The sequence below is a fragment of the Anopheles ziemanni genome, chromosome 3 (assembly GCF_943734765.1).
Source record: "Anopheles ziemanni chromosome 3, idAnoZiCoDA_A2_x.2, whole genome shotgun sequence".
Classification (NCBI taxonomy): domain Eukaryota; kingdom Metazoa; phylum Arthropoda; class Insecta; order Diptera; family Culicidae; genus Anopheles; species Anopheles ziemanni.
The window spans coordinates 34,492,468-34,509,813 of record NC_080706.1 but is presented as its reverse complement, the minus strand read 5'-3'; the positions used below and the strand labels follow the sequence as shown (position 1 = coordinate 34,509,813).

The 17,346-nt window shown below is 41.5% G+C and overlaps 2 protein-coding genes across 2 annotated transcripts; both read left to right on the top strand.

Annotated features, from left to right (window-relative positions):
- Window positions 1-141: 141 nt before the first annotated feature.
- Window positions 142-2,074, top strand: LOC131284626 (uncharacterized). Its single transcript, XM_058313490.1, has 2 exons — window positions 142-1,532; window positions 1,597-2,074. Exons 1-2 carry the CDS (start codon window positions 142-144, stop codon window positions 2,072-2,074), a joined length of 1,869 nt encoding a protein of 622 aa, XP_058169473.1.
- Window positions 2,075-2,495: 421 nt separating this feature from the next.
- Window positions 2,496-4,458, top strand: LOC131284625 (uncharacterized). The gene is made up of 2 exons (XM_058313489.1): window positions 2,496-3,880; window positions 3,954-4,458. The coding sequence occupies exons 1-2, from the start codon at window positions 2,496-2,498 to the stop codon at window positions 4,456-4,458; spliced, it is 1,890 nt and encodes a 629-aa protein (XP_058169472.1).
- Window positions 4,459-17,346: the final 12,888 nt, after the last annotated feature.

Below are 17,346 nucleotides of genomic sequence, written 5' to 3'. Positions count from 1 at the left end.
CCACCAGAATAAACAGTTTTAACATGCATCATAGATAATGAAGTGCCTACCAAGAGAAGAAAATTGTCTGGCACATTTCTATAAAAATCGAATGGCATCCGTTCACGTCTGCACAACGTTATCTGATTCTTGTGCAGGAAAATGGCCAGTTCAACGGCTGTATCCTTGATCGTGCTGTTAAGTGTTTCGATGACAACTAGCAACGCACACGTGGAGACTTTTGTAGGCACCCATCATGCACCAGATTTATTGGGTCAAGTTGCGCAGACCTATTACCGATATTCTGAGACGTTTGTCAAGGTCGAAGTGCTAAACGGAAACTCCTCACAGGCAAGCTGGTTTCAACAGGATTTGATTACCCATCTAGTTAGCCGAAGCAGTAACTGGATGCCCGTGGTTTACAGAAATTTCCCCAGAGGTGAGGAACGTCCGGCCTACTATAACGTGTTTCTAGTTCGTGATAGTCAGTCACTCGCTAAAGTAGTAGCTAGCATGAACAACGACACCCATCACTTTCACGGCCTCTATACAATTGTTATCGAACGGGTGACAGAAACAACGCTAACGGCGGCCATGGAAACGCTTTGGAGCTCGATCATTCTTAACGCAGCCATCATTACTGAGGCAAGCGATGGTGGATTTATTGCTCACTCGTACCATCCCTATATGGCGGGAAGCTGTGGCGTAGTGACACCGTTGGAGATTGGTCGTTTTGTGGGCGGCTCGTGGACGGGGCTTGGCGATTGGTTTCCATCAAAGATTGAGCGGTTCAACGGGTGCCCACTGGTAGCCGGTGTGGTCGACATCCAGCCTTTTGCCATGCACCGCCGGGCGGAAAATAACACAATGGTACATACGGGCATAGAGGTGACCATGGCGAACTATATGGCGCACAAGATGAACTTTACCATTGTGTACCAGCTGCCGGAGGGAAACGTGAAGTGGGGTATATTTCGTGTACCGCCCGAAAACAGCACTGGCCTAGTGGGGATGCTCCTGCGCCGTGAAGTCGACTTTGGGTTCAGCTGTTTGGGTATCAGCCTTAGCCGCTATCAGCACCTTCGGCTCGGTACCACCAGCCGCTACGGACAGCTGCTGATGGCCATTCCACCGAAGCGGCCATATACGTCGTTCGAAAAATTGTTCCAACCGTTCAGCCTCCAGTCTTGGGTGTGCATCGTCGTTTGCTACGCGATTATATGTGTTATCGCGCAGGCCATCTTCAACGTGCGGCAGGCACCCGGGGTCGAGCGATTGCCAAATTCGTTCTACACCCTGTGGGTGCTGCTGATGGGGGGATCTTGCAATCCTCTTCGGCTGGACAGCTCTCGTCTGTTCATCATAGGTTTCATACTGAACACACTCGTCATTCGGACGCTCTACCATGCCGGGATGTTTGAACGATTGCAAGCCTCCGATAGTCTGGCATCGGATTTGAATACATTCGGCGAAATCAACAAGGCTGGCATGAATTACTACATGCACAAGACGATTTCACTCTACTTCAAAGATAACCCACAGATAGATTCAAGGTACGGGAAGAAGGCCTCGGTGCAAGTGTATGAACGCTTGCATAATATATGTTTTTATTTGCAGGAAAATACGCCTCATACAGGATAAGGCCACTGACTGGGAGCAGCTGATGTACGCTCTGTCCCAGCATAAATTGGACGGTGTAGTCACAATGCCGCTCGACTGCATCAAGTACTACATCAAGCAGAATGGCCATCGGGGCGTGGTGTACGTTGCAAAGTCGACTGGCATCAATTACAACACTGCATTCTTTTTCCCAAAGACATCCTCGCTGCAGGAGTCCTTCAGCTCCTTGATGCTAAGGCTGCACACCGCCGGACTAGCCAACTTTTGGTCTCAGGAGTTCGAGGACACTCGGTACTGGTCGAATGCTAAAACTGACCCCGAACCAAGCAGCCTGCAGTGGAACCAAATTTCCGGTGGATTCTATCTCTGTGGCATACTGCATTTGACAGCAGTCCTGGTTTTCTTCGCCGAGATCTGTTGGCACCGCTTGAGTCCCAGATTGGTCTCGTGGCTTGGTCAATTGAAACACAGATAATCGCGATTTTAAGAAAAAACAGTAGTACAGCGTTGAATTGGCTTTTGAACTGCAGCTTCCAGCACGGTTAGTGAAATTGCTTATAAATTGTTTATAATTCACATACCAGTGAAGTGGACACAGCACTTGGAAAGCAAACAACTAATTGGTACTGTACTGCATGGGCACTAACGCAAAACGCAAGCACGATGCAACGTAAAATAAATGAAGGCAAAGGACAAACAGGTTGTACTCTAATTGAATTTCTCCTCAACCGTCCACATTTTTCCTGTCTTCAACACCTGCTACAAAGCTCCACGAGATTAAATGATTCGCAAACAAATCAAACGGCACGACACCGACTTTGCGGTCAACGTTGAACGGCAGAGGTATAAAAGTAGGCTGCATGAGGTCCTGACGTGGTAGACTTCAACTGCTGATGATGGTACTTTGTGTGTATTTTTTGCTTTGGTGGCCTTTTCATGGCGTGCTCTGTGAACGACCGGTGTTACTTGACTTTGCGACGGAAGGGAGGACCAATGTTTTTGTGAGCATAGTAGCGGCGCACTATCGGGAGCTTGGGGCGTACGTAAATATCCGAGTTCAAAATAGAAACTCGTCGGTAGCTACCCTGGAACAAAAGGATTTAATCGACAGTCTGGTAAGAAGCTCGTGTGCCGAGACGTTGACAACGGTTGCATTCAGTGATCTCCCGATCGAGGAAGGAAGACCTGCGTATTATAATGTGTTCCTCGTTCAGAATTATGCATCATTGTGTGATCTGTTAAATGGTATGAGTTATAGGACCCATCACTTTCATGGTTTGTACACTATTTTCATCCAAGAATCATCTCCGGATTCGGTGGAAGAAGTTGTACAAAAGTTGTGGAGCCTTTGGATCATAAACGTCGTTGTGATCGTACAGGATCGCCGGAGAGAGACTGTTGCCTACACCTACGATCCTTACGAAGAGAGTAAGTGTGATACGGCCGAACCGATAGAGATCGGTCGGTACATCGATGGCACCTGGAGTACCCCGGTGAACGATTGGTTCCCCGATCGAACGGTGAATTTTCACAACTGCCCTCTGAAGGTCGGTGTGGTCGAGGTAAAACCGTACTCAATGTTTCGTCAAGAAGGCAACCTCACAGTGTACTATGGGCTTGAGGTGTACGTTGCGGAAACTATCGCTAAACGGTTAAACTTCTCGATCCAGTACGAGATGCCGAAGGACAACATCAAATGGGGTATGCTGCAGCCCGGAAACAGCACCGGTTTGGTCGGAATGATTCAGCGACGGGAGGTATCGTTCGGTTTCGGTAGTCTTGGATTTTCCCATAGCAGACACACGTACCTGAAATGGAGCACACCCAGTCACGTGACGCAGATGATCATGGGTATACCGCCGAAGCGGGCGTACACGTCACTAGAGAAACTTTTTCAACCGTTCACCATCGGCGCCTGGATTTGTATTGCCTTCGGCTATACGATGTTCGGGCTGATGACACTTGTTTTGATCAAACTAGACCTAAGCCACGCACGCGAACATCTCCCCAACCCGCTGTACACGCTGTGGGTGTTGTTGATGGGTGGATCCGGGACTCACTTCCGGCTGGACAGCTGGCGTATTTTCATAATTGGATTCATCATCAACACGCTAGTCATTCGAACGCTTTATCAAGCGGGAATGTTCGAGCGTCTGCAGGCATCAGCCTCGCTGGCTTCGGACTTGGACACGATAGAGGCGATTAACAGGTCAGGACTTCACTACACGATGTTTCGTTCTACAACACAATTCTTTAAGGATAACCCGCTGATACCGACCAGGTAAGCGAAAACGGTGTCGACTAAGGGTAGTGCGACACATTGACACGTATACTATTAATCACCACTTATTTAGCCATGTTCGAGTGATCCAGAATGACAGGCAAAACTGGGATGAAATATTGTATGCCCTCTCGAAGGACAAGCTAGGCGGGGTCATTCCACTACCGCTCGACTGCATTGCGTACTACGTGAAGCGGTTCGGAAAGAATGGAATAGTTTACGTTGGCAAGCACACCGGGTTCACATACCCAATTGGTATGCACTTCCCCAAGACGACGTCTCTGCAGGAGCCATTTAATGCCTGGATTCACAAGCTACACGCGGTTGGCTTGATCCGCTACTGGACGGAGGAATTTCACGACAACCGGTACTGGACGAATGACAAAGAAAAACCTGAACCGGCCAGCCTCAAGTGGAATCAAATTTCAGGTGCATTTCTCATGTGTGGTGCAATGCTGCTGATGGCCACGGTGGTATTCTTCGGAGAGGTAATTTACTTCTATTATTTCTCTGGCTCATTGTGCAAACGAAAGAGTTGGTCGAAAAAAGGAAAATGTTTTGCTTGTGAACGGCACTAGGAGTAACATAATTTAAAAGAATGCCATTCGATGTTTGAAAAAATTATGTGTTTTTTGCGGCGAACTTGTTACCTGAACAAAGTAGTATAGAAGTATAAAGTACAAAGAGTTTTCTTAATTGAAATAATTGGAATGTAAAAAATTTACAAAATACAAATCTCTTTTTTTTTATTTGTGCGTTAAAGGTAAAGCAAAACATAATTTTGGAAAATATTTGTTAAAATGCCCACACTATGCATCTTTGAGCAACGTTTCCATTCAATGTGCACTCAAAAAACTAGGTCATATTGTATGCAAATATATTCACATTGCCATAGAAAATTTATGTAATGCTTATATCCTCTATTTTTTCGAAAAACTTAAAGTTTCCGAACCGTCCCTTATGTAGTATTAAATACTTATATTTTCCAGCATTTCGAGGCATTGTAGAATTGTTAAAAAAGAATAACATTTTTAACAAACAATAATGCAGAATCCCATTGTTCCACAAATTTGTTGAAAAAAGTTATGTGAAATTTATATGGTGCTTGTTTTTTCTTTCTTGCTCTCTATGGATTTACGTCTTTCGTTTCGAAATGTTCAACCGATCACTATCGCATATTTCTTCGAGCACCTTTCAGGTCGAATATGTTCACCCTACCGCTTGGTGGAGATTAAATTATCAAACAGCAAACCGTGCAACGGAAACTCTTCGACTCGCGTTATCTTTTCGGTATGATGTACCCCTTTTCTCACCGACAAATATTGCCTTAAACCCTTTGCGGTTGTAGATACGTCATCGACATTTTATAACTCCCTTATCATCCAGATGCTTCGATTGTACCTACGTAGGGTTATGTTTGATTAGCAACTAAACGATAGAAGCTTACGATGCCGTGTGTGCCGATGCCAGGGCGGTTGACCGCTGCGATTTATTTGTTGTCCAGATTTAGATTAGCTGATTGCACAGATTTCTTTGTGTTAGAAAAATCTATGGCCCATATGTTACGGAGTCCGTAAGGAGTTGCCTTTGTCCCATCGGGAAGCCCAACGAGCGACAAAGAAACCGGAAAAGAAAAGGTCCCCTTCCGTAAAGACACACACACACACAGCACTGCTGGCCGGTTTCTGCAATCGGAGCAATGAGTCATCATCGTTCGCGCATAGTCATCGCTGGCGGACGACCCGGGAAGAGGAAGCGTTATTTGCGCTGACGCGCAGTCGTTACGAATGGCGCAAGCGTTTATCGAATGCGCCGCGTGCTGTCGGTTCGATTTACGCACAGCAAAAACTTAAAAAGATTCAAACAAATCGTTCCTTCGTGTCTGCGGTTTTTTGCGGCGGAAACGTTGTTGGCGCCTTGAGAGGCAGTTCGGAGATTCGTTTCGTGATCTCGTAACCACGCGCTGGGTCATTTGGAACGATGTTGAAAGTGGCTGGTGATGTCGAAGCATACTCCCTCCATGCACCGTGACCGGTTGGCTGGCATGGAAACCGGTTTACTGTCCGTGCCGGACACGGACCACATTTGGTAACCTGTCGGTGGTGCCCGGTGAAGAGGGGGATTTTCTCGTTTAACGTACTTTCGAGTCGAGTTCGAGAATGACTAATATGGCAGCCGAGCGAACAACAAGTCCCCCGTTTGTGGTGGGGAAAATCTGCGTTTTTTCGATCGATCCCAGCTCAGGATATGGCTTCTCGACGTTCGGGAAGGTATTATAGTTATAGTTTATAGTTTATAGCATTTGTTTATAGAGCATTCATTTCAGAAATTCCAATGTAATAAAGTTTTCTTCTTATTAACCATTTCTTCTTTGTGAGATTCACTCGATTGCAAAGCAAGCAAACCACCCCTTCCCAATCACCATCTCTCGCCGGATCGATGCTAATGGTCCACATTGGGGAGTTGCTTGTACATCCTGCAATATTCATCGCCAACGGTAGGTACGCATTTCCAACGCAATGATTTTTTTTACGGTAATTTTCTCCACCCCCGGGGCCACTAAACCAAATTAAGTCGATAAACAACGCACTCCTAGCGAAGCAAGCAGCAACCATTGTAGTGTGTTTGTTGACCCAATTAGGGCCACAATGGGGGCTTTCTCTTTTCTTCGACTGTGTGGTAGTGTGTTATGCTTTTTCCGTTGTGCCTCCCTCTCCGGTTTCCATCTTTGTCTTACGGCAAGTAACAAATCGCACAAAAATCAGCGCACAAACATCATTACGCGATGGTGCAGCTTACCACGGGTTGCCCGGCACTTTAGAGCGAGGCCCGGTAATGACACTAACGACCAGGGAGGGGATTCCACGCAATGAGCACTGCATCCAGTCGTGGATCTCCATTGCCTCTGTAACGGGTTTGATTCAGTTTTCTTGAGTGTTTCTTTTGCCAACGGATTTGCTTATGCAGCTTTGTCTTTGATCGCTTTTCTTCAGTGCGAAAGACGGTGAACAAGAAGACACACAGTTTTCGCTAAATTATTGTAAAGCATGTAAGCTTACAAAATAAATTAAGCTAAATAACATACTTTGATTGCACTATCGTTAAATTTCAATACTGTTGAATAATAAAAATTAGGATTAATAATGAGGTCCTTGCAATTGTTCGCTAGGGATGACTCCAAAATCTTTGAGAATTGTTTTCTAATTTTTTTAACATTAACACTAACTTCCACCTTTTGACATGAAAGTTACCACCTTTTGTAAATGCATTTTTTATATAATGTTTGTTAAATTAATTTAATTAGTTCAAATTCAAAGTAACATCTTATTTTATAAACAATGATTAAAGGATCCAAGCAATAAATAATTGTGTAAAGCAACAAGTTCACAGTGAAACAAGGATTTGATTTTCTTACATTTTATTCTTCAAATATTCTACCAACACGTCGGAAGACACGAGGTTTGAAATCGTTAAGAACATATAAATTAGGATAAAATCTTTACAAAATTCACTGCAGTTCGTTCGGTAGATTTCAAAAAGTAAAATTAATACTCTAAATTATCTGAGTATGTTGCTGAATATTTTAATGGGCATTTTACTAACTGAGCAAGCATTCGGCGTCCACCTGTTTACTCCGCTTTTAAAAACATGCCTCGAGACAAACACGAACCTTGTAAATCGTTGTTATAAATCATATCAGCAATTTAATCATCAATGAACTGGCTTGTTTAAGGCATACCGATCTGAATTTTGTTATCCTTATCCCAAAATGTAAAATGCCCAGGACTGTAGCGTACGTTAGTTAGAACCACGTGGTTCTAAAACTTTGAAGAGAAGAGTAATTGTTTTTTTGAGAAGACACCACCTTATCCATTTTCTGTGATTAGCTTTATCATATCAAATTGCCGTAGAAGATGCATCTTGATCCCGATTTTACAAAAAACAAACATTTAAGGATAAAAAAAAACAATTTAATTTTCTATAGGATAGAGGGTGCATTTGGTAAACAATTATAAAAAAAGATAAAGATATCGTACTCATCAACTTTCTTATATCCTCTCAGCATTTATCAACTCCCCTTCATTTATATATCACCGGTAATACATCCGGTATATACATTATATACAAAATCGAATAAGTGCAGAAAAACTATTCGAATTCTTGCAGATGTTTGTACCTACATTTGTACGTACATTTTTCAATATAAATCACATGTTCATAAGAACATGGACGTGGATGAATACGAAACAACAAATACGATTTGTTGTGGACATTACAAATGGACCGTATTGATCTGTGCCCATAAACAAACCTTACCATCGTTGAAGCGTTTTACAAGCACTCAAAGCAGACCGACATTGCTATTCGTATTTGTGTCGCCTGGAAATTGGAAGCCTTCAGTGCACGAGGCCTAATCCTTCACCGATTGCAAAGCCTTTATCGTCACAGTCTTCCTTATCGTTAACATTAATGTGGTGTTCAGCGTCAGCCGTGACAAACAAAAAATAACTCTCGGTTTTTCCAGACACTCAGACCCTTGCTAAATGCTCTCTGAGATAGTAAATGCATGTCCACCATTTGGCTCGAAGGGCAAGTGCTAGCCGTCGCATGACAGAACCAACTTAACGGTCAATATTGATTTTTGGTCGTACTTACCTACGTTTAAACCAAACCGTCGACACCAACAACACGCTACTCGCGGCACGTAGACAGATGCCCTTGAAAGTTATGCTCTGCGTAGCTGGAACACGTTTCCGATTTTCCATAGGAAGCCGCCCGAATGGAACGCGCGTAAAGATTTCAATTGCGCATTAATGTCGGGAATGGCGTAGGGAAGAATGTCGCCCCGACCCACGATGGAGCGAAGCCGGGATAAAAATCAAAAATTCATTTTTGGATTTCAGAAAAATGAAACATGTTTTCTTAAACTACAAGATGAAACTAAGAAATGACCCAAAAACTAGAGCCTCTGTTCTTCCAGGTTCTGAGAAACAGCCTGTCAAAGTGAAGATTTGTGAAAATATTGCGTGAAAAATTGAAAAAAATCCATCAACTTTGAAGGTCTGTAACTCCTATAATAATGGCCAGAATCGGATTTCAAGCACAGTTTTGGAAAGGTATATTATCATGCTTTATAATTGTTGACAGTTTGAGTAAATTGAAATTGAATGTCAAAAAATATTAAGCATTGTTTCGCAAAACTTCTGGAAAATTTTTCAATTTTCTGTTTTTAACCTTACGCCATCGCTAAGGATTGCGAAAGATTGTAATATGATGTATACCCACTTATAGTCTAGAATGTTTTGTAACAATAAATGATAGTTTTTTTTGCGCATACGCGCGCATCTTTACGTTATTCTGTACTTTACATGTGAAGCTTATAGTTTATCAGCTACTAGGCGTCTCCATCATGCCATATGCAGCATCATGTGTGGTAAGAAATATATGAAATTCTCATTCAATGAAATATAGGTCGATGATCGTATCGTAAAAATGTGAAGCAGGGTAGTGATTGAACATCATGTAAAAGGGGAAAGACAAGCCAAGTCACTGGCAAAGAATGAAATTTGGTTTGGTTTGCTTTGAATGTATCAGGTCGCTTTTACTTGTTCTACAGCTCACAAACCCATCTTTTTATACCCGAAATTCCTCGGAATAATGTACCCTACACTAAAATAATAAATAATAATAAATGTACCCTACACTAACACTTTGTTCTGTTTGTACCCTTACCTGTAAAAGCCGTGAATTTTGGGTAGATATACCTGTCACTCTTTTTCTACCCTAATGGTAAAACGCCGCTAATTGTGGGTGGATAACTTATAGAAGTGAACACAAATATTTGATAATATTTGCTTTTGAAAACAATATACCCTAACCATACAGTAACAGCTAAGGTAGATGTTAAAATTTTGACCTTCGAACGGCATACCATAGCGGTATGCATTTGAAAAGATACATATATAACCATCGTTCGTTTATAAAAACATCATTCAAGCTTTACCTTGAACAGCATAAACAGCAATTGTCAGAAAGCTCCTTGGAGAACGAACAACGTTTTTTTAAGTTTTCAAGTAAATAATCTATCTGAGATTGATTTAATAATTTCACGATGGGTTCCTTTATAATCAATGATATCATAAACGTTTTGAAAAACAATGCTTCTTGCAAGGAAAACATTGGGTATGCTGTATACAGTTCATTGAAAATAAAGTAAGCATCAAACAGAAATGAACAGTGTAGAGCACTTAGAAAATGGATTTATTCCAAATCCTGAGAATTTATCTTATGGAATATCTCCACTGCACTGTTGGATGAGATTTTTCGAATGCTTGCTTCACATTTCGTACAGAATTGAATTTAAAAAATGGAAGGTTACTAAAAATTATAAAAACATGTACAATGATCGAAAAAAAATTGTATTGGAAAAGATGTACAAGGAATTTGGTGTTAAAGTAGATGAACCAAGGCAAATGGGTGGTAATAGTACGACGGGAAATGTTTGTCGTCGGGCTTTTTCAAACATAGAAAAATTGAGCGATATTTTGCAAATAAAAACAGAACTTATAGAAAGGTTTCGAAATATTTTAATAGCCATCAACTGTTCACAGCCTTTAAATCCAAAAACTATTAGTCTATATTGCAAAGATACATACAAGTTTTACATACATCATTACAATTGGTACAAAATGCCTTCCACTGTCCATAAAGTTCTTGCGCATGTAGGTGAAATCATTGTAAATGCCCCAGCTCCATTGGGATCCTTAGGAGAGGAAGCAGCAGAAGGTAGGAATAAAATATACAGAAGGGATAGAAGAGAACACGCCCGTAAAATGTCACGAGAATTCAATATTAAAGACATTTTTATGAGAGCATTACAATCATCCGATCCATACATTTCAACAATATCTCTAGCTAAATCGTTAAAAAATAAAAAACAAATCCCTTACCCAGACGCAGTAAAAACATTCTTCGTAGATTATAGCTCCTCAAATAGTAACAGTCCCTTGCCAATTCAAACCCAAGAAGATGATGGTACAAGTTCAGAATATTCAGATAGTAGCTCTTCGTTAGGAGACGTTATGTCCGCGTTAGATGCTTTGAATATCAATTATATTCCAGATGACAATATTTTGAATGAAAGTTTGTAGTAAATTTTGTTTGTTTTATATCAAACTTTAAAAAATCTTTAAGTTAATATAAAAAAAAAAATTGAAAAAATAATGCACCCATAGAAAATTCCAAAAATATGTGGTTTTTGCAGCGCCACCTGGCGGGATTGTCCCGAAACATCATAATTTCGTGTAATATAATAGTATTACACGATATTACAATGAAAAAATTGCAAAACATTTGATTCCGAATTTTATCCCGGCAATTTGCTCTTTTCGCTCCATAGTGCGACCGTCAGCATAAACCCAGAAAGATTCGTTCGCTGCGCAATACCCTCTCTGGTTCCTCTTTTTACAGCGGTCCGCCGCTACCCCATGGTGAAGTGGAAGACTGTAAAATGAAGCAGGAAAAAACCACTCAACAAACTAACCGAAAGTCACATGCTCCGACAGACGATAGGTTGTTTGTTTTTTCTTTTGTTGGCCCCCGTCGTCAACCCGTAGTAAATGGAAACCCTTCTCGGACGGAATATGGTGAAGGAATGGTATCGCCGTATGATGGTTCGATAAACAAAAAACACGGTTCGCATCCGGCCATATGTCAAAGGGTGGTTTGGAAGTGAAAATTACAATTTTGAGAAAAAGAAAATCATTACTTTCTGAAATGTTGGTTCTCATTAATTTTAATAATTAGGTCAACAAGTCCACATCTTGCGATGAAAAGAATACTTAAGACAGTTTTATTAATGTCATCATTTATATATCAGATCTCAAAAATATTAAAAACACATTTTAAAAATAATACTGGAAACGACTCGTCAAGCGTGTTGCTTATAGACACTCATCTACACGTTGTTATATATTTGTTAATTGATTATAAATGCCAATTACATATAAACAAATTTTGTTTTGTTTTATTTCGCGCATATCGCATGCATTTATAAACTAAACTATACATTGATTTAATTTAATAATTTTGATGATGTATGTCTCTGAATTCATCCCGAAAAGTGTTCCCTGTTGCTCAATGCTCAAAGACCAGAAATATACGTGAACAGCTTCACATTACTACCAGGTAATATTTTGCCTTTACACCCGCTAAGTTACAAATAAATATGACCGAAAATCAATCTTTACACGTTGCTTTCTACCTTCCTAAGGTATTTGATATTATTTTTCCCAAACCCTTAGAGAGAGGGCGGTCGTACCGTAGCAAACATTTCCCTCCCGGTGTAACGCACCGTACGACACGGTAAACAAAATCCTTTCCACTGGCGTCACGAGGACGCATGTGTGAAAGTTAAAAATAGTGCCCACCTACAACGGTGCACCGAGGCAAACGGTGTCGATAGCCGACGATGCTAGCCGATATGACTCTCGAAGAGTCCGGCGTGGTGAACGGTTTATGGGAATCGCTAAATATTATCCCCCCCAGGGAGAAAACAAGCTCCTCATCAATTAGTGATTGTCGAACACACTCCAACCGCATCCGATCGAGAGTGTGTTGTGTGCGCAAAACATGATCGAACGCAACTAGAAAATTAAACCGATTGCCCACCGAGCTTGTTTACGATATGTTTCAAAACGCCCAGCATCATTACCCAGGCTCTCGGTAAATGGAAGATTACGTTTTCTATTTACAGACTCGGCGATTCACCATATAACGAACGGTCTTATCAGTTGTTTGCGGTAAACAACGGGGGAAAATAAATAAATAAAACAACTTCCAGGGTCAAGAATCACATACCCCATAGGGAAGCAGATACAGTAAATTGCGAGAGAGAGGGAGAGAAAGAAAAAACGAAGTAAAAAAGATGCACTAATGGACATTTTCAACGGCGAGCGATAAGAGCCCTGGTGGTTGACGATAAACATGTTTCTGTTGATCCGTTATATCATATTGCCCGGGGGTGGAATATTGTGATGCTTGAAGGTCGTTTTAATAACATCCGGAAATCAATAAACACGTCAATAACGGAAGCAAAGAAATCGGTTTCTATTTATGTAGGTTTTTTTCCATTTCGAGATGATTAAAAACAGCCATTGAAACAAACAAATCAGACTTTTGTTTTTCAAAACATAAAGGTCGAAGAGGATAAAGACAAAAAATGAATTGTACGGATTACTTTGAGTACGATCTTTTGCGATGTTTTTCTTATGGGTTATCGTGGTTACACGTGTCGCATCTTTTTTTTTACTTGTGTATTGGAAAAATGTATAATCGGCTCTATTCGAAAGAACCCCAAATCCTTCAACAAACGCTGTGCGCCATATTTGGTAGCCATAGCTTTGTTCTTGAGCAAGTTTACATACAACTCACGTTCTTTATCTTCGCCAACGATCACCTCTATTTAACTTCTGGTGGTGTGGTTGTATATGTGTGACTGTGTCACTGTAAATAAATGGTAAACAATTCCCGAAGGGACCTTCTTCTTCTCATCGGAGGAACGCGCGTACCGTCAACTAGTCTGAACGACGCGAAACGATCAAAGTTTTGTGGTAGATTTATTCGTCACTCGAACCAGATATGGTCGATTGGTGAGCGAACCATCGGGAAAGGGACGGGGTAGGAAAGAATGTTTAAATTCCTGCAGTAATAGATCATCAACACTCGGAGCGGAAAACCACCATCGATCGATGTAGCAAGGGAAATACGGTTGGACGCGGAACGCGCCGTGCTCTGTAAAATCGTCCGCGAGGCAACGAGATTGACGAGTTTTCTCGCCGCAGGGGACCAAAAATAACAAAATTCGATGAACAAACCAACGAGGAAAGAATAAAAAAAAAAACCGAAATAAAACAACGCCCCCCGCATAGTGTCGTTCAACGTCCAATGTTCAGTTCAAGTAGGCGATGGTGTTCGCAGTCAACGATCTTGCAATACAGTAGGCCCTGCCGGGTGTTTGAGAGTTTCATTTAACGAAAACCGTTATTCGTACTAATCAGATAGGGTTGGGGATTTGCCTACCAATGGCACGTTTCCGTAGTTCCTTGGAAGTTTTCCATACGGGGCACGTTTAATAGAATCATTTATTTACTATTTATCTATTACGCGCAGTTGCCAAAGGAAAACTTAGAATAACACGTGAGCGACCACGTGTTGACAAGCAAGTGCTTCTTTCATCTCCTTCTTGAAGCAAGCTTGAAAAACAATCGGCCACATTGCAGTTTTACATATTTGATAAACAAAACGTGAGGAGCAGGTACAATAAAGTTAGGAAAATTATGTTCTTTTATTAGACAACGGAAATGTTGTAAGGCTCGAAATTATCATACAGAACTAGATAGACGGTAATGTAGTGCATATGTATGTTGAATAGCACATAAAACACCTAATTCGACCGACCGCTACAAACATTGGAAAGCGCAAGGCAATGTCAACGGATTGTATTTGGCTCTTTAGTAAATTTTGGTCATAGAAAGTAAGGTTTTATCGCCCTGGAGTGTAGTATTTACACATGCAAAAAATGTTTGATTGTGAATTTTAATATATTTCAATTTTAATTTAACACTAAGTACGTTTTAGATAATTAAAACAAGGCCATACAAGTTCAACTCAAAATAAACCCTGCATGTGTAAATTGGCCCTCCAGCTAATAGCTCTATTTTCGGGCTCTTATACATATCCGGCGAACACCACCAGCATCGATTTTTGAATCCAGCAACAAAACCATGGAGATGAAATAAAAGAAATTGAAACCCTATGGCCGATGCACCGGCGCAAACGACGCAGTAGTGCCCCCTCTGCGTTGGTCTGCGACAAGCCTACATCAGATATGTGCCTTCCATAGTGTTGGTAGGTGCAGTTTGGTGCACGTTTGCGCATGGGACGTGTTTTTTCCACTTTGAACCGCCCCGTCTTCCACTACGCCTGATGCAGTTTCCAGTTACCCGAGGCAAACGATCACACACTCTGCTTCTGTCGATCGTCGTCATGCATGGCCGGATTTCCAACATGGTTTTCGACTTTCGACTGGAACGTTCTCGTCGCAACACACCAAATTGAATACGTACGGAGGCTTTAAAGGTACGTGTAGTGGTGCATCTTGAAAGGAAGGTTAATGTAAACGGAGAAAACGATGCACAATCTAAATCCGTGCTATTGCTACGATGATCTCCAAGGGGCTCATCCGACGTACCTGCAGGCAAGCGCTTTGTTCCGTCTCTGCGTGATTTTACGATCACGTCCTTTTAACAACCTTGCGAGCTAATTCACCTCAAGTAAATAAACAATGCCAAGGGACGGTTTTACAACGGCTCAGAACAAGTTGAATGAAGCGGTTCGCAGTACCCTACCGGGTACTGTAGTAAGTCCTAGGAATCCGCATGATAACGTTCGTTTATAGGATAGAATCCCGAGGCTAGCAGGTACAACGCTTAACGAACAAGGATCCTCTGCCCGGAACATTTCATTTTAGCCATGCTTTTGATGTACGCCGCATCGTACCCTGGGCACGATAAACGCATCGGCAACATGCCCACAGCTGGCAGGACTTTATATGGCCTGCTATGTTCAAACATTGTTTCTCCACCAAGAAGCCGTTGTAAAAAGCCCTTTCTTTAGCGGCCCTCTTCGACCGGAGAGCACCTGGTTGCTTTACGCCATCGGGAGGATGTTCGATTGGAAAAGAAGTTTTACCACTTTCTGATTTTGCAGTGTGTTGGTTCCACAAGCGACCGTCGCCTGCTGCGTCGTGGTGATGCGGTCCTATTTTACACCGGGGGAAGATCGACACACTGGAGATGATTTTAAATATTAATTTCCAAGGTGATGAACTGGCGTTCGAACGAACACGCCGAAACAGGAGTGTAGCGAGTGAGGCATGTCTTCGTTTGCCTCGAACACGAACATAGGTGTGTTTGTTCGGATTTGTTGGGTTTTAGTTCACAAAAAACAAAAGGCCAGGTTTTATTAGTGAACGTAAAACGTGACTATCGGATTAAGGTGCAACGCTGTCAGTGGATGTGATTATCGTCGTTCGTTGAAACAAACGTGATTTTATGGTTTAGAATGGAAGTTCTATTGACACGTGACATCGTTGTATTTTCAACGATTTGTGATCAGTATATAAGGGTATTTTTTGATAATTTCACTAATTTCAAATCAACACTACATTAGACCTATGCCAATTCAAAGCCATCGACATGTATTGTTTTCGCAAACCTTCAAAACGTGGAAGATAACCTTTAAACTGGCCCACCCATCACTGAGGAATGTGCAATCGAATCGTGTAGTCTAACGATCCCTTCTCTTTTAGCCAGCGAATCTCTCGCCGCACATTGAAAGTAACGTTCCCTCGCAGCAGCACGATCGTTGTTGCGGAGCCCCAGGCAAAAGGCAAGACTTACCGACTTACGCTTACGTCTCGCAGCAGTCAACCTTTACCAAAACGTGTTGTCGAAACGTTAGGAGCGCACTTTTACGCATACGCACTTCACGTCACACAGCGGAGGCTGTCCATTTGGCCTGAGTTTCTAGTTTTTCTAATAATTTTCAGGCGGCTGGATCTCGATGGTAGGGGGGAAGACTGTCACCGGTTTTGACGGTTTGGCCTCGGTTATGTCGTTGACTTTGTGAGCTGAGCTAGTATCTTTCTGTTACGATCCAGTCGTTGGTCGTTGGACTAATACACAATGGCTTTGAGGGTGGTGCTGAACATGAAGAAACACTAGAATGACACTATACTGTACAACAAAAGTCGTGAGAGTCTAAACAAAATATTGAAACATTTTTAAAACAGACAACCCAAATCTAAATATTTAACCAATCATTAACCAACAATAGATGGACCAGCGTGGATTATTTTGACCCAAGCAACTTGTGAGCATAATAGGCTTAGATTTTTTCTTTTAAAATAAATTCTAATATGTTTTAGCAAATATACAACATCACACACTCCTCATATAATATCATATTCTTCATGAAAACAATATGTGATTATTTTTTTCAACGATACCAAACTGGGAAAGAAGCTGGCAAAACATGGTTCACGATAAAATCTGGCTACTGATGGTTGTTTATTGTAACGATAGTTTTGCACAATTTTTCCACAACGATCAACTTCAATCAACAATAATCAAATATAAATATTTTAAGGGGATTTAAAAAATAAGAAGTTGTTGTATTTTATTCATTTGAATATTTTAAAATATAAGTAAAAGCTGCGCCACGTTTCGTCAAAATAAAGCTGAAATTAATTTCGGATAATCTTCAGATTAGATATTCTTTATTAAAAAAAGCTCTTGGAAAGGAAGAAAAAACACTCACCTGCCGGATTCAACCTATCTCAGCTCCGGGAACTTCGTTCGAACTCTTCATCCTCTTATGGCAGGTAGGTGAGGGGTCATTTTCGT